The sequence below is a fragment of the Trematomus bernacchii genome, unplaced genomic scaffold (genome assembly GCF_902827165.1).
Source record: "Trematomus bernacchii unplaced genomic scaffold, fTreBer1.1, whole genome shotgun sequence".
NCBI lineage: Eukaryota > Metazoa > Chordata > Actinopteri > Perciformes > Nototheniidae > Trematomus > Trematomus bernacchii.
Window position 1 is genome coordinate 7,501 of NW_022987449.1, and position 15,483 is coordinate 22,983.

Here is a 15,483-nt window from a genome sequence, read left to right on the forward strand (position 1 = left end):
CTGTGGAATGCTAACTAGCATTAGCTCGCTGAAAACGTTGCCCTTGTTTAATCTAATGAACAGCACTGATATGATCTTTGAACTATTAGCTGGTGTGCTTCAGATCACTGTTGAGTAACATACATTTAAAAACAGCTTCATTATAATTATTAAACGGTCGTATTAAAATTATATTTATGGCACTTTTAAAACTGCTGCTACTAGTTTCTACAGCCATGGTTGTGTACTTGATTATTTTAAGTGTTTTATTTATCATGTGTTTACCTGCTGTGACGCTGTGCCTGTCCGCGCTGCGGGACTAATAAAGGTTTTCAGATTGAAGACCGGTGACACGTCACAGCAGCTCTGTTAGCACCATGTGGCTGCTTGCTAACCACAGACACTTCTTCAGCCTGTAGACCTTCAATAACTGGGCTGAAACTAAACTCTAACTCTTAAGAGGACAGATTAAAGTCTTTGTGACTGATCCGCGGACACTTTAGAGCCCCGTGACGGTTCATTTAGTCACATTTAAACACTTTAACCCTGCTAACAGCTAACTGTTAGCTCAGCGCGGAGCCAAGATGGCTGCGTGTGTCTGCAGTTTCTCTCCCTGTGAATAAACCTTATTTCTTCCTCTCTCTGCTCCTCTCTTGTGTTTGTGTCTCACCCCTCGATGTAGCTGCGCTCCGACAGGAACCCGTTCAGCACCTTCAGCCCGGAGGCGGCTCTGAGGTCTCCGAAGCCCATAGTGAAGCAGAAGATCCGGAGGGGGGAGCAAGGAGTCGCGGAGAAGGTCCAGAAGAAAGAGGGAGGAGGCGGGAAGAGCCGCTGTTATACCCGGAGAGAAGCTCCTCCCCCCGGGGGAAGAGCCGCCTCCTGCGCGCTGTTTCTGGAGGAGGGGGGGGGTTCATATTATTAATAACACACATACCATATATACCTGTCCCTGTCTCTGAGTATTAAACACACTCTACCTGTCCCTGAGTATTAAACACACTATACCTGTCCCTGAGTATTAAACACACTCCATATATACCTGTCCCTGTCTCTGAGTATTTAGAGTATTTATTAAACACACTCTATACGTGTCCCTGCCTCAGAGTATTTAGAGTATTTATTAAACACATACTATATATACGTGTCCCTGCCTCAGAGTATTTAGAGTATTTATTAAACACATACTATATATACGTGTCCCTGCCTCAGAGTATTTAGAGTATTTATTAAACACATACTATATATACGTGTCCCTGCCTCAGAGTATTTAGAGTATTTATTAAACACATACTATATATACGTGTCCCTGTCTCAGAGTATTTAGAGTATTTATTAAACACACACTCTATACGTGTCCCTGTCTCAGAGTATTTAGAGTATTTATTAAACACACACTCTATACGTGTCCCTGTCTCAGAGTATTTAGAGTATTTATTAAACACATACTATATATACGTGTCCCTGTCTCAGAGTCTTTAGAGTATTTATTAAACACATGCTATATATACGTGTCCCTGTCTCAGAGTATTTAGAGTATTTATTAAACACATACTATATATACGTGTCCCTGCCTCAGAGTATTTAGAGTATTTATTAAACACATACTATATATACGTGTCCCTGTCTCAGAGTATTTAGAGTATTTATTAAACACACACTCTATACGTGTCCCTGTCTCAGAGTATTTCGAGTATTTATTAAACACACACTCTATACGTGTCCCTGTCTCAGAGTATTTAGAGTATTTATTAAACACATACTATATATACGTGTCCCTGTCTCAGAGTCTTTAGAGTATTTATTAAACACATACTATATATACGTGTCCCTGTCTCAGAGTATTTAGAGTATTTATTAAACACATACTATATATACGTGTCCCTGTCTCAGAGTATTTAGAGTATTTATTAAACACATACTATATATACGTGTCTCAGGTACTTTGAATATAATCTCAGGGCAGGATCTGTGGATGTAAATCAGCAGAAACTCAGGCTCAGAAATGCAGTCAGACGGGTCACATGGTCCCACGGGATGCTCTGATTGGCTGCTACTGAACACACCTGAGAGACACTGGACAGGTGAGTTTCAGTCTGTCGTTTTGAGAGAAGAAGAAGGTCCACAGAAGAAGAAGAAGAAGAATATTATTAATGGGTTTGTCTCACAGCTCCAGCGCCCCTCAGGTAAATCTCACCTGAGCCCCTCAGGTAAATCTCACCTGAGCCCCTCAGGTAGATCTCACCTGAGCCCCTCAGGTAGATCTCACCTGAGCTCTTATTACTTAATCTGCAGCGTACAACAGACTGTGATCATTTATATTGATTATATTGATTACATGTCACTTGTTAGACGCTTTTATCCAAAGTGACTTACAGACTCAGTTCTGAGGGTAATCCCCTCAGGAGCACTTTGGGGTGAAGGGTCTCAGGGACACAATGACATGCTGACTGCTGTGGGACTCGAACTTGCTATCCCCTCATTCAAAGTCCAGCACTCTATCCACTGAGCCACAGCCGCCTCTCTGAGACTTATATTGATATATATTATATATATTATATTGATTATATGTATTGTATATTGATACGTGTTAATGTGTACCTGTCCTTCCTGAGTTCAGGTGATCCTGATGGGTTTGGACTCTGCAGGTAAATCCACTCTGTTGGCCCGGCTGCTGACCGGACAGGTGAGCCTCATGTTTACACACTAAACAATAACAACTGTTGTTGTCTCCGAGGTGTAAAAGTCTTGTTGTGTCCCAGGTGATGGACACGTCTCCCACCATCGGCTTCAACGTGGGGACTCTGGATCTGGACAAGAAGACGTCTCTCACCATCTGGGACGTGGGGGGGCAGAAGAGCATGAGAGCCAACTGGAGGTAAACAACAACAACAACAACAACAACAACAGACCTAAATATATACAACAAACACGTAAACAAACCCCCCCTTCAGGTTCTACCTGGAGGACTGCCGGGCCCTGGTCTTCGTCGTGGACAGCAGCGACCCGGCTCGACTGCCTGAGGCCCAGAAGGTCCTGAAGAAGGTTCTGAGTGAGGAGAACCTCCGAGACGTTCCTCTCATGGTTCTGGCCAATAAGAAGGACCGGCCCAACTCCATGACCATCAGGGAGGTACGGAACCAGCAGAACCGCCTGCAGAACCAGCACTACATCATACAGAACCAGAACATACAGAACCAGAACCACATCATACAGAACCAGAACATACATAATCAGCACTACATCATACAGAACCAGAACTTCATCATACAGAACCAGAACTTCATCATACAGAACCATAACTACATCATACAGAACCAACACTACATCATACAGAACCAGAACATACAGAACCAGAACCACATCATACAGAACCAGCACTAAGGTTATCTCTCTGTTCTCTAGTGTTCCCTAGTGTTCTCTAAGGTTCTCTCTCTGTTCTCTAAGGTTCTCTCTCTGTTCTCTGATGTTCTCTCTCTGTTCTCTAAGGTTCTCTCTCTGTTCTCTAGTGTTCTCTAAGGTTCCCCCTCTGTCCCCAGGTCTCTCAGCAGCTGGACCTGGCTCAGTACGGGGACCGGCTGTGGGAGATCCAGGCCTGCAGCGCTGTGCAGGGTCTAGGCCTCCAGCAGGCCTTCCTGTCCGTGCACAAGCTCATCAAGAAGACCTGAAGACCTGAACACCTGAAGACCTGCAAAGACCTGAACACCTGGAGACCACATCAAGAAGACCTGAACACCTGGAGACCTGGAGACCACATCAAGAAGACCTGAACACCTGGAGACCTGAAGACCACATCAAGAAGACCTGAACACTTGGAGACCTGAAGACCACATCAAGAAGACCTGAACACCTGGGGCCTCATTTATAAACGGTACATACGCTCAAAAGATGGCGTACGCCAATTTCTAAGCAATCTTTGCGATTTATAAAAAGCAAACTTGACAGGAAAATGTGCGGTCCTCCACGCACACTCTGACCCATCCGTACGCACACTCTGACCCATCCGTACGCACACTCCGACCCATGCGTACGCACACTCCGACCCATCCGTACGCACACTCCGACCCATCCGTACGCACACTCCGACCCATCCGTACGCACACTCCGACCCATCCGTACGCACACTCCGACCCATCCGTACGCACACTTCCGACCCTCCGTACGCACACTCCGACCCATTCTGTAACGCCACACTCCGGACCCATCCGTACGCACACTCCGACCCATCTGTACGCACACTCCGACCCATCCGTACGCCGTACACACAACAACGGGAGAGAGGAGAAACTGCGACACCGTTGGCAGAAGGAAGAATGGAGAGAAATATGTGGAAATAATACCATCAATAAAATGTTACCTCTCATTTATCAAATATGAAGAATTAAAGCCAATCTTAAAATGATGAAACAAACGCCTGTTTCCTCAGCGCACACAGAAACATTGGAGAAATAAATAAATACGGAAATGTTATTGATCACCCCTCGATGATGTTCTCTAATGAGCAGGAGGACAGAATTACTTTAAACTGACGCCGTGTAGCTTTTCTCTCGGTTAGATAGATACGAGCGTGGTTTTATATACTATCACGTTTAATCATGTTCGCCGCCTACTTGATAAGTCGCTCGTAAAACACAGGACTCATGACTCCACTCCGGAGGGATTCCCCCATCATTTCTTACAGTTTCTCATCAAGGGGGGGGGGGTCTCCTGACCACTTATTTATTTATGTTGGTGACGATCCGACCTCCATGCTGCTGTTCAAACTGCATCCACCGAACAATATGATTTATCTCCACCTCCCCAAAAGAACCCAAACCTGACTCGGTGTGAGATGCGATCTCCTTCATGCAGTCAGTCAGTCAGAATGAATGAATGAATGAATGAATGGGCGTTTCTTTGACTATTTAAAGGCAAATATGGGCGTTACGTGAAGCCCGCAAAAGCTGCGCCGCATTTCGAGTTGATTGTGATTTATGAAGGGAAACCGGCGTAGGACGTGCGTGCGCAGTGTTTTATAAATCGGAATATTTTTGTGCAAATTTATTTGCTTTGTCCTACATACGCCACCCTCCCACATGAATCCGACGCAAAGCTTTATAAATGAGGCCCCTGAACACCTGAAGACCTGCAAAGACCTGAACACCTGAAGACCTGCAAAGACCTGAACACCTGAAGACCTGCAAAGACCTGAACACCTGCAAAGACCTGAACACCTGAACACCTGCAAAGCCCCCCTGTAGACCTGTAAAGCCCCCCTGTAGACCTGAAGACCTGTAAAGCCCCCTGTAGACCTGAAGGCCTGTAAAGCCCCCTGTAGACCTGAAGACCTGTAAAGCCCCCTGTAGACCTGTAAAGCCCCCTGTAGACCTGAAGACCTGTAAAGCCCCCTGTAGACCTGTAAAGCCCCCTGTAGACCTGTAGACCTGTAAAGCCCCCTGTAGACCTGTAGACCTGTAAAGCCCCCTGTAGACCTGTAGACCTGTAAAGCCCCCTGTAGACCTGTAAAGCCCCCTGAAGACCTGTAAAGCCCCCTGTAGACCTGTAAAGCCCCCTGTAGACCTGAAGACCTGTAAAGCCCCCTGTAGACCTGTAAAGCCCCCTGTAGACCTGTAAAGCCCCCTGTAGACCTGTAAAGCCCCCTGTAGACGCCCAGTAACCTAACTGTGAGTGAAGATGGAATAAAGTTGATATAATTCATGATCATCTGAAGCAGGTTTTAAATGCAGGCTGTTTTTTATATGAAGTTATTTGTATTAAAACCTTCGTAAACCCTGTTCCTGAGTCTCTGTGGGGGGTCCGGGGTAAACCAGAAGAAGACAGGGGTCAGGTTTAATGAAGTCAGTCGTTTAATGTTGATTATTACACAGCTTGAATACTGGATTGTGATTGGTCGATTGGGAGGTTGGTAATCCTCGATAATAGAACAGTGTCTACTTCCTCTTCTCCCCGTGGTCCCCTATATGCAGAGTTTTCAGACTGAACCAGGACTGGACCAGCAGCAGAACCGGGACCAGGACCCAGAGCCCGTTAAAGAACACCAGGTAGACCCACAGGTAGAGGGGGCGGGACGTGTCCAGGTGAGGACTGCCCATCAGCCAATCAGGACAGAAGGTCATCCAGCCGCCGTACAGCTCGCACACACACAGCGCCACCTGCAGGAAGTGCCTGGAACACAGGAAATAGAGTTAGAACCAGTTCTACAGGTAGACCAGTTCTACAGGTAGACCAGTTCTACAGGTAGACTAGTTCTACAGGTAGACCAGTTCTACACATAGACCAGTACTAAAGGTAGACCAGTTCTACAGGTAGATCAGTTCTAAAGGTAGACCAGTTCTACAGGTAGATCAGTTCTAAAGGTAGACCAGTTCTACAGGTAGACCAGTACTAAAGGTAGACCAGTTCTACAGGTAGACCAGTACTAAAGGTAGACCAGTACTAAAGGTAGACCAGTTCTACAGGTAGACCAGTACTAAAGGTAGACCAGTTCTACAGGTAGACCAGTACTAAAGGTAGACCAGTACTAAAGGTAGACCAGTACTAAAGGTAGACCAGCTCTGCAGGTGTGTTTCACAGGCTGCTGCTATAATGAAAAAACATCAATATTTGAGATCAAATAAAGTATATCTAATCTTATTATCTTAATTGTAATTCAATAATATTTAGTCTTTATATATTAAATAATAACAATGTTTACACTTGTTTATTTGTTGTGCTCATACTTTTACCTTTACAATAGTTTGCTTTAATGTGCAGTATATTTGTTGTAATATTGTTGTGGTGTACACAGTACAGTAGATCGAAGTAAATCAACTCATACATTATCACATATTACACAGTAATGTATTATGAAGTAATATCATACCTGATCACGTATTACACAGTAATGTATTATGAAGTAATATCATACCTGATCACGTATTACACAGTAATGTATTATGAAGTAATATCATACCTGATCACGTATTACACAGTAATGTATTATGAAGTAATATCATACATGATCACGTATTACACAGTAATGTGTTATGAAGTAATATCATGCATGATCACGTATTACACAGTAATGTGTTATGAAGTAATATCATACATTATCACGTATTACACAGTAATGTGTTATGAAGTAATATCATACATGATCACGTATTACACAGTAATGTGTTATGAAAGTAATATCATACATGATCACGTATTACACAGTAATGTGTTATGAAGTAATATCATACATGATCACGTATTACACAGTAATGTGTTATGAAGTAATATCATACATGATCACGTATTACACAGTAATGTGTTATGAAGTAATATCATACATGATCACGTATTACACAGTAATGTGTTATGAAGTAATATCATACATGATCACGTATTACACAGTAATTGTTATGAAGTAATATCATACATGATCACGTATTACACAGTAATGTTATGAAGTATATCATACATGATCACCGTATTACACAGTAATGTGTTATGAAGTAATATCATACATGATCACGATTACACATAATGTTTAATAAGTAAATATACCTGATCACTTAACAGTAATGTGTTATGAAGTAATATCATACCTGATCACGTATTACACAGTACATGTGTTATGAAGTAATATCATAACCTGATCACGTATTACACAGTAATGTGTTATGAAGTAATATCATACTGATCACGTATTACACAGTAATGTGTTATGAAGTAATATCATACATGATCACGTATTACACAGTAATGTTTATGAAGTAATATCATACATGATAACGTATTACACAGTAATATGTGTTATGAAGTAATATCATACTGATCACGTATTACACAGTAATGTGTTATGAAGTAAGTAATATCATTTACATTATCACGTATTACACAGTAATGTGTTATGAATAATATCATACATTATCACGTATTACACAGTAATGTGTTATGAAGTAATATCATACATGATCACGTATTACACAGTAATGTGTTATGAAGTAATATCATACATGATCACGTATTACACAGTAATGTGTTATGAAGTAATATCATACCTGATCACGTATTACACAGTAATGTGTTATGAAGTAATATCATACATGATCACGTATTACACAGTAATGTGTTATGAAGTAATATCATACATGATCACGTATTACACAGTAATGTGTTATGAAGTAATATCATACATTATCACGTATTACACAGTAATGTATTATGAAGTAATATCATACCTGATCACGTATTACACAGTAATGTGTTATGAAGTAATATCATACATTATCACGTATTACACAGTAATGTGTTATGAAGTAATATCATACATTATCACGTATTACACAGTAATGTGTTTATGAAGTAATATCATACATTATCACGTATTACACAGTAATGTATTATGAAGTAATATCATACATTATCACGTATTACACAGTAATGTGTTATGAAGTAATATCATACATTATCACGTATTACACAGTAATGTGTTATGAAGTAATATCATACATGATCACGTATTACACAGTAATGTATTATGAAGTAATATCATACATTATCACGTATTACACAGTAATGTGTTATGAAGTAATATCATGCATGATCACGTATTACACAGTAATGTGTTATGAAGTAATATCATACATTATCACGTATTACACAGTAATGTGTTATGAAGTAATATCATACATTATCACGTATTACACAGTAATGTGTTATGAAGTAATATCATACATGATCACGTATTACACAGTAATGTGTTATGAAGTAATATCATACATGATCACGTATTACACAGTAATGTGTTATGAAGTAATATCATACATTATCACGTATTACACAGTAATGTGTTATGAAGTAATATCATACATTATCACGTTATTAACACAGTATGTGTTATGAAGTAATATCATACATGATCACGTATTACACAGTAATGTGTTATGAAGTAATATCATACATTATCACGTATTACACAGTAATGTGTTATGAAGTAATATCATACATTATCACGTATTACACAGTAATGTGTTATGAAGTAATATCATGCATGATCACGTATTACACAGTAATGTGTTATGAAGTAATATCATGCATGATCACGTATTACACAGTAATGTGTTATGAAGTAATATCATACATGATCACGTATTACACAGTAATGTGTTATGAAGTAATATCATACATGATCACGTATTATACAGTAATGTGTTATGAAGTAATATCATACCTGATCACGTATTACACAGTAATGCATTATGAAATAATATCATACATTATCACGTATTACACAGTAATGTGTTATGAAGTAATATCATACATTATCACGTATTACACAGTAATGTGTTGATGAAGTAATATCATACATTATCACGTATTACACAGTAATGTGGTTATGAAGTAATATCATACATGATCACGTATTATACAGTAATGTGTTATGAAGTAATATCATACATGATCACGTATTACACAGTAATGTGTTATGAAGTAATATCATACATGATCACGTATTATACAGTAATGTGTTATGAAGTAATATCATACATGATCACGTATTACACAGTAATGTGTTATGAAGTAATATCATACATGATCACGTATTACACAGTAATGTGTTATGAAGTAATATCATACATGATCACGTATATATCAGTAATGTGTTATGAAGTAATATCATACAGATCACGTATTAACACAGTAATGTGTTATGAAGTAATATCATACATGATCACGTATTACACAGTAATGTTTATGAATATATCATACATGATCACGTATTATACAGTAATGTGTTATGAAGTAATATCAATACATGATCACGTATTACACAGTAATGTGTTTGAAGTAATATCATACATTATCACGTATTACACAGTAATGTGTTATGAAGTAATATCATACATTATCACGTATTACACAGTAATGTGTTATGAAGTAATATCATACATGATCACGTATTACACAGTAATGTGTTATGAAGTAATATCATACCTGATCACGTATTACACAGTAATGTGTTATGAAGTAATATCATACATGATCACGTATTATACAGTAATGTGTTATGAAGTAATATCATGCATGATCACGTATTACACAGTAATGTGTTATGAAGTAATATCATACATGATCACGTATTACACAGTAATGTGTTATGAAGTAATATCATACATGATCACGTATTACACAGTAATGTGTTATGAAGTATATCATACATTATCCGTATTACACAGTAATGTGTTATGAAGTAATATCATACATTATCACGTATTACACAGTAATGTGTTATGAAGTAATATCATACATGATCACGTATTACACAGTAATGTGTTATGAAGTAATATCATACATTATCACGTATTACACAGTAATGTGTTATGAAGTAATATCATACATGATCACGTATTACACAGTAATGTGTTATGAAGTAATATCATACATTATCACGTATTACACAGTAATGTATTATGAAGTAATATCATACATTATCACGTATTACACAGTAATGTGTTATGAAGTAATATCATACATGATCACGTATTACACAGTAATGTGTTATGAAGTAATATCATACATGATCACGTATTATACAGTAATGTGTTATGAAGTAATATCATACATTATCACGTATTACACAGTAATGTGTTATGAAGTAATATCATACATGATCACGTATTACACAGTAATGTGTTATGAAGTAATATCATACATGATCACGTATTATACAGTAATGTGTTATGAAGTAATATCATACATTATCACGTATTACACAGTAATGTGTTATGAAGTAATATCATACATGATCACGTATTACACAGTAATGTGTTATGAAGTAATATCATACATGATCATTTAATGTATTTATCAAGGGGGCGTATCAAGTCCTATGGGGGGTTTTCCTTTCAGCGAGGGCCCACCCCGTTCCGATCACTGGCCCACATGGGTAGTCCTGGTCCTACCTGTAGAACTGGTCTTGGAGCACAGCGTAGATCAGACCCAGACCCAGCAGGGAGTCCAGGACCACGGTCAGGATCTCTATGGAGACGATGTTGGGGTCAGAGGTCAGCCAGCGGCGGTCCGCCTTCCCGTACTCCTTCCCTGCCGATCAATACCTCAGATACTCATTATCAATAATAATAATAATGATAACAGTAGACTCACAGAGCTCCACCAGAGGACCCTCTGATATTAATAATGATAACAGTAGACTCACAGAGCTCCACCAGAGGACCCTCTGATATTAATAATGATAACAGTAGACTCACAGAGCTCCACCAGAGGACCCTCTGATATTAATAATGATAACAGTAGACTCACAGAGCTCCACCAGAGGACCCTCTGATATTAATAATGATAACAGTAGACTCACAGAGCTCCACCAGAGGACCCTCTGATATTAATAATGATAACAGTAGACTCACAGAGCTCCACCAGAGGACCCTCTGATATTAATAATGATGACAGTAGACTCACAGAGCTCCACCAGAGGACCCTCTGATAATAATAATGATGACAGTAGACTCACAGAGCTCCACCAGAGGACCCTCTGATAATAATAATGATAATGATAACAGTAGACTCACAGAGCTCCACCAGAGGACCCTCTGATAATAATAATGATGACAGTAGACTCACAGAGCTCCGCCAGAGGACCCTCTGATAATAATAATGATAACAGTAGACTCACAGAGCTCCACCAGAGGACCCTCTGATATTAATAATGATAACAGTAGACTCACAGAGCTCCACCAGAGGACCCTCTGATATTAATAATGATAACAGTAGACTCACAGAGCTCCACCAGAGGACCCTCTGATATTAATAATGATAATAATAACAGTAGACTCACAGAGCTCCACCAGAGGACCCTCTGATATTAATAATGATAATAATAACAGTAGACTCACAGAGCTCCGCCAGAGGACCCTCTGATATTAATAATGATAACAGTAGACTCACAGAGCTCCACCAGAGGACCCTCTGATATTAATAATGATAACAGTAGACTCACAGAGCTCCACCAGAGGACCCTCTGATATTAATAATGATAACAGTAGACTCACAGAGCTCCACCAGAGGACCCTCTGATAATAATAATAATAACAGTAGACTCACAGAGCTCCACCAGAGGACCCTCTGATAATAATAATAATAACAGTAGACTCACAGAGCTCCACCAGAGGACCCTCTGATATTAATAATGATGACAGTAGACTCACAGAGCTCCACCAGAGGACCCTCTGATATTAATAATGATAATAATAACAGTAGACTCACAGAGCTCCGCCAGAGGACCCTCTGATATTAATAATGATAACAGTAGACTCACAGAGCTCCACCAGAGGACCCTCTGATATTAATAATGATGACAGTAGACTCACAGAGCTCCACCAGAGGACCCTCTGATATTAATAATGATAATAATAACAGTAGACTCACAGAGCTCCACCAGAGGACCCTCTGATATTAATAATGATAATAATAACAGTAGACTCACAGAGCTCCGCCAGAGGACCCTCTGATATTAATAATGATAATGATAACAGTAGACTCACAGAGCTCCGCCAGAGGACCCTCTGATAATAATAATGATAACAGTAGACTCACAGAGCTCCGCCAGAGGACCCTCTGATAATAATAATGATGACAGTAGACTCACAGAGCTCCACCAGAGGACCCTCTGATATTAATAATGATGACAGTAGACTCACAGAGCTCCGCCAGAGGACCCTCTGATATTAATAATGATAATGATAACAGTAGACTCACAGAGCTCCACCAGAGGACCCTCTGATATTAATAATGATAATGATAACAGTAGACTCACAGAGCTCCGCCAGAGGACCCTCTGATAATAATAATGATGACAGTAGACTCACAGAGCTCCGCCAGAGGACCCTCTGAAGTCTCCACCGTCCGCCCCCCCACAGACATGTACACAAACGGACCCTCCTAGACACAAATCAAACATAAACATCAATAAATACTAATCAACAAACACAGAGATCCTGATTGGTCGTACCAGCGTCAGGTGGACGATGACGTCATAGAAGAGCCACAGCACCACCCACCTGTCCGGCCCTAAGCCCCGCCCCCCACACCTGTGGGTTAGCATCACAGCGGCTAGCAGCTGCAGGCTACATGCTAACAGAGACCAGAAGGAGACCAGAGACAGGCCGGAGTCCATGGCAGAGGAGGAGAAGAAGAGAAGAAGAAACTGCCGTTCTCTGCTGGAGAATCAAGACGTTAGGTCCCGCCCCCAGCCTCTCTATTGGTTGTTTTGCCTCTAAACCCCGCCCCGTCCTCCCATTGGCTGCTGAGATCAGCCCACCTCCTGGGCCCGCCCCCTTCCAGAGAGTAACCAGACTCCATTCACAGCAGATTCATAAATACTTTTATATATTCATGTTTTTATATGTTTATATAAAAACATGAATATAGATAGATAGATATATAGATAGATAGGACTTTATTGATCCCAAATTGGGAAATTGTTTTTGTTACAGCAGCATAATAGACAAGGCATTTTACAATAAAACAAAACTAACAAGAATAGAAAGAAAAATAAAATAAAATAGAAAATATACATGCAGATATTATATATACAAATATATATATATATATATATTCAAAATTCAAAAGATATGACATATGGAATATGGAGTATTAAATATTGAACAGATTATGGAGTAAAATGTACAACGTGGTTTTATTCCTAGAGAAGCTGGAGCAGAGAGTTCTCTTCCAGCCGGAGGTGAGAAGGAGGTGCAGTCTGTAGGAGAAGGAGGTGCAGTCTGTAGGAGAAGGAGGTGCAGTCTGTAGGAGAAGGAGCTGCAGTCTGTAGGAGAAGGAGCAGCAGTCTGTAGGAGAAGGAGCTGCAGTCTGTAGGAGAAGGAGCTGCAGTCTGTAGGAGAAGGAGCTGCAGTCTGTAGGAGAAGGAGGTGCAGTCTGTAGGAGAAGGAGGTGCAGTCTGTAGGAGAAGGAGCTGCAGTCTGTAGGAGAAGGAGCTGCAGTCTGTAGGAGAAGGAGGTGCAGTCTGTAGGAGAAGGAGGTGCAGTCTGTAGGAGAAGGAGGTGCAGTCTGTAGGAGAAGGAGCAGCAGTCTGTAGGAGAAGGAGCTGCAGTCTGTAGGAGAAGGAGGTGCAGTCTGTAGGAGAAGGAGCAGCAGTCTGTAGGAGAAGGAGCAGCAGTCTGTAGGAGAAGGAGGTGCAGTCTGTAGGAGAAGGAGCTGCAGTCTGTAGGAGAAGGAGGTGCAGTCTGTAGGAGAAGGAGCAGCAGTCTGTAGGAGAAGGAGGTGCAGTCTGTAGGAGAAGGAGCTGCAGTCTGTAGGAGAAGGAGCTGCAGTCTGTAGGAGAAGGAGGTGCAGTCTGTAGGAGAAGGAGCTGCAGTCTGTAGGAGAAGGAGCTGCAGTCTGTAGGAGAAGGAGGTGCTGCAGTCTGTAGGAGAAGGAGCTGCAGTCTGTAGGAGAAGGAGCAGCAGTCTGTAGGAGAAGGAGCAGCAGTCTGTAGGAGAAGGAGGTGCAGTCTGTAGGAGAAGGAGCAGCAGTCTGTAGGAGAAGGAGGTGCTGCAGTCTGTAGGAGAAGGAGCTGCAGTCTGTAGGAGAAGGAGGTGCAGTCTGTAGGAGAAGGAGCAGCAGTTTGTAGGAGAAGGAGGTTGTCAGTCTGTAGGAGAAGGAGCAGCAGTCTGTAGGAGAAGGAGCAGCAGTCTGTAGGAGAAGGAGGTGCAGTCTGTAGGAGAAGGAGGTGCAGTCTGTAGGAGAAGGAGGTGCAGTCTGTAGGAGAAGGAGGTGCAGTCTGTAGGAGAAGGAGCTGCAGTCTGTAGGAGAAGGAGCAGCAGTCTGTAGGAGAAGGAGGTGCAGTCTGTAGGAGAAGGAGGTGCAGTCTGTAGGAGAAGGAGGTGCAGTCTGTAGGAGAAGGAGGTGCAGTCTGTAGGAGAAGGAGCTGCAGTCTGTAGGAGAAGGAGCAGCAGTCTGTAGGAGAAGGAGCAGCAGTCTGTAGGAGAAGGAGGTGCAGTCTGTAGGAGAAGGAGCTGCAGTCTGTAGGAGAAGGAGCTGCAGTCTGTAGGAGAAGGAGCTGCAGTCTGTAGGAGAAGGAGCTGCAGTCTGTAGGAGAAGGAGCTGCAGTCTGTAGGAGAAGGAGCAGCAGTCTGTAGGAGAAGGAGCCACAGTCTGTAGGAGAAGGAGGTGCAGTCTGTAGGAGAAGGAGGTGCAGTCTGTAGGAGAAGGAGGTGCAGTCTGTAGGAGAAGGAGCTGCAGTCTGTAGGAGAAGGAGCAGCAGTATGTAGGAGAAGGAGCTGCAGTCTGTAGGAGAAGGAGGTGCAGTCTGTAGGAGAAGGAGCAGCAGTCTGTAGGAGAAGGAGCTGCAGTCTGTAGGAGAAGGAGCAGCAGTCTGTAGGAGAAGGAGGTGCAGTCTGTAGGAGAAGGAGCTGCAGTCTGTAGGAGAAGGAGCTGCAGTCTGTAGGAGAAGGAGCAGCAGTCTGTAGGAGAAGGAGCTGCAGTCTGTAGGAGAAGGAGCAGCAGTCTGTAGGAGAAGGAGCT

At 41.4% G+C, this 15,483-nt stretch overlaps 3 protein-coding genes across 3 annotated transcripts in view; 1 reads left to right on the plus strand and 2 right to left on the minus strand.

Annotated features, from left to right (window-relative positions):
* The window catches only part of eef1b2 (eukaryotic translation elongation factor 1 beta 2), a 3,388-nt gene extending 2,563 nt beyond the window's left edge, over positions 1 to 825 (minus strand). Inside the window, exon 1 of the mRNA XM_034143240.1 lies at positions 650 to 825. Coding sequence (XP_033999131.1) covers positions 650 to 729 — 80 coding nt within the window. The 5' untranslated portion in view covers positions 730 to 825. The remainder of the gene's footprint in view (positions 1 to 649) is intronic.
* Positions 826 to 2,072: 1,247 nt separating this feature from the next.
* Positions 2,073 to 3,675, plus strand: arl11 (ADP-ribosylation factor-like 11). Its single transcript, XM_034143229.1, has 5 exons — positions 2,073 to 2,162; positions 2,597 to 2,662; positions 2,739 to 2,854; positions 2,931 to 3,108; positions 3,516 to 3,675. Exons 1-5 carry the CDS (start codon positions 2,130 to 2,132, stop codon positions 3,642 to 3,644), a joined length of 522 nt encoding a protein of 173 aa, XP_033999120.1. The 5' UTR covers positions 2,073 to 2,129; the 3' UTR covers positions 3,645 to 3,675.
* Positions 3,676 to 5,804: 2,129 nt separating this feature from the next.
* ebpl (EBP like) lies at positions 5,805 to 13,273 on the minus strand. Its single transcript, XM_034143217.1, has 4 exons — positions 12,971 to 13,273; positions 12,828 to 12,900; positions 10,908 to 11,046; positions 5,805 to 6,141 (listed from the first exon to the last, which is right to left on the minus strand). The coding sequence occupies exons 1-4, from the start codon at positions 13,133 to 13,135 to the stop codon at positions 5,907 to 5,909; spliced, it is 612 nt and encodes a 203-aa protein (XP_033999108.1). The 5' UTR covers positions 13,136 to 13,273; the 3' UTR covers positions 5,805 to 5,906.
* Between the last annotated feature and the right edge of the window lie 2,210 nt (positions 13,274 to 15,483).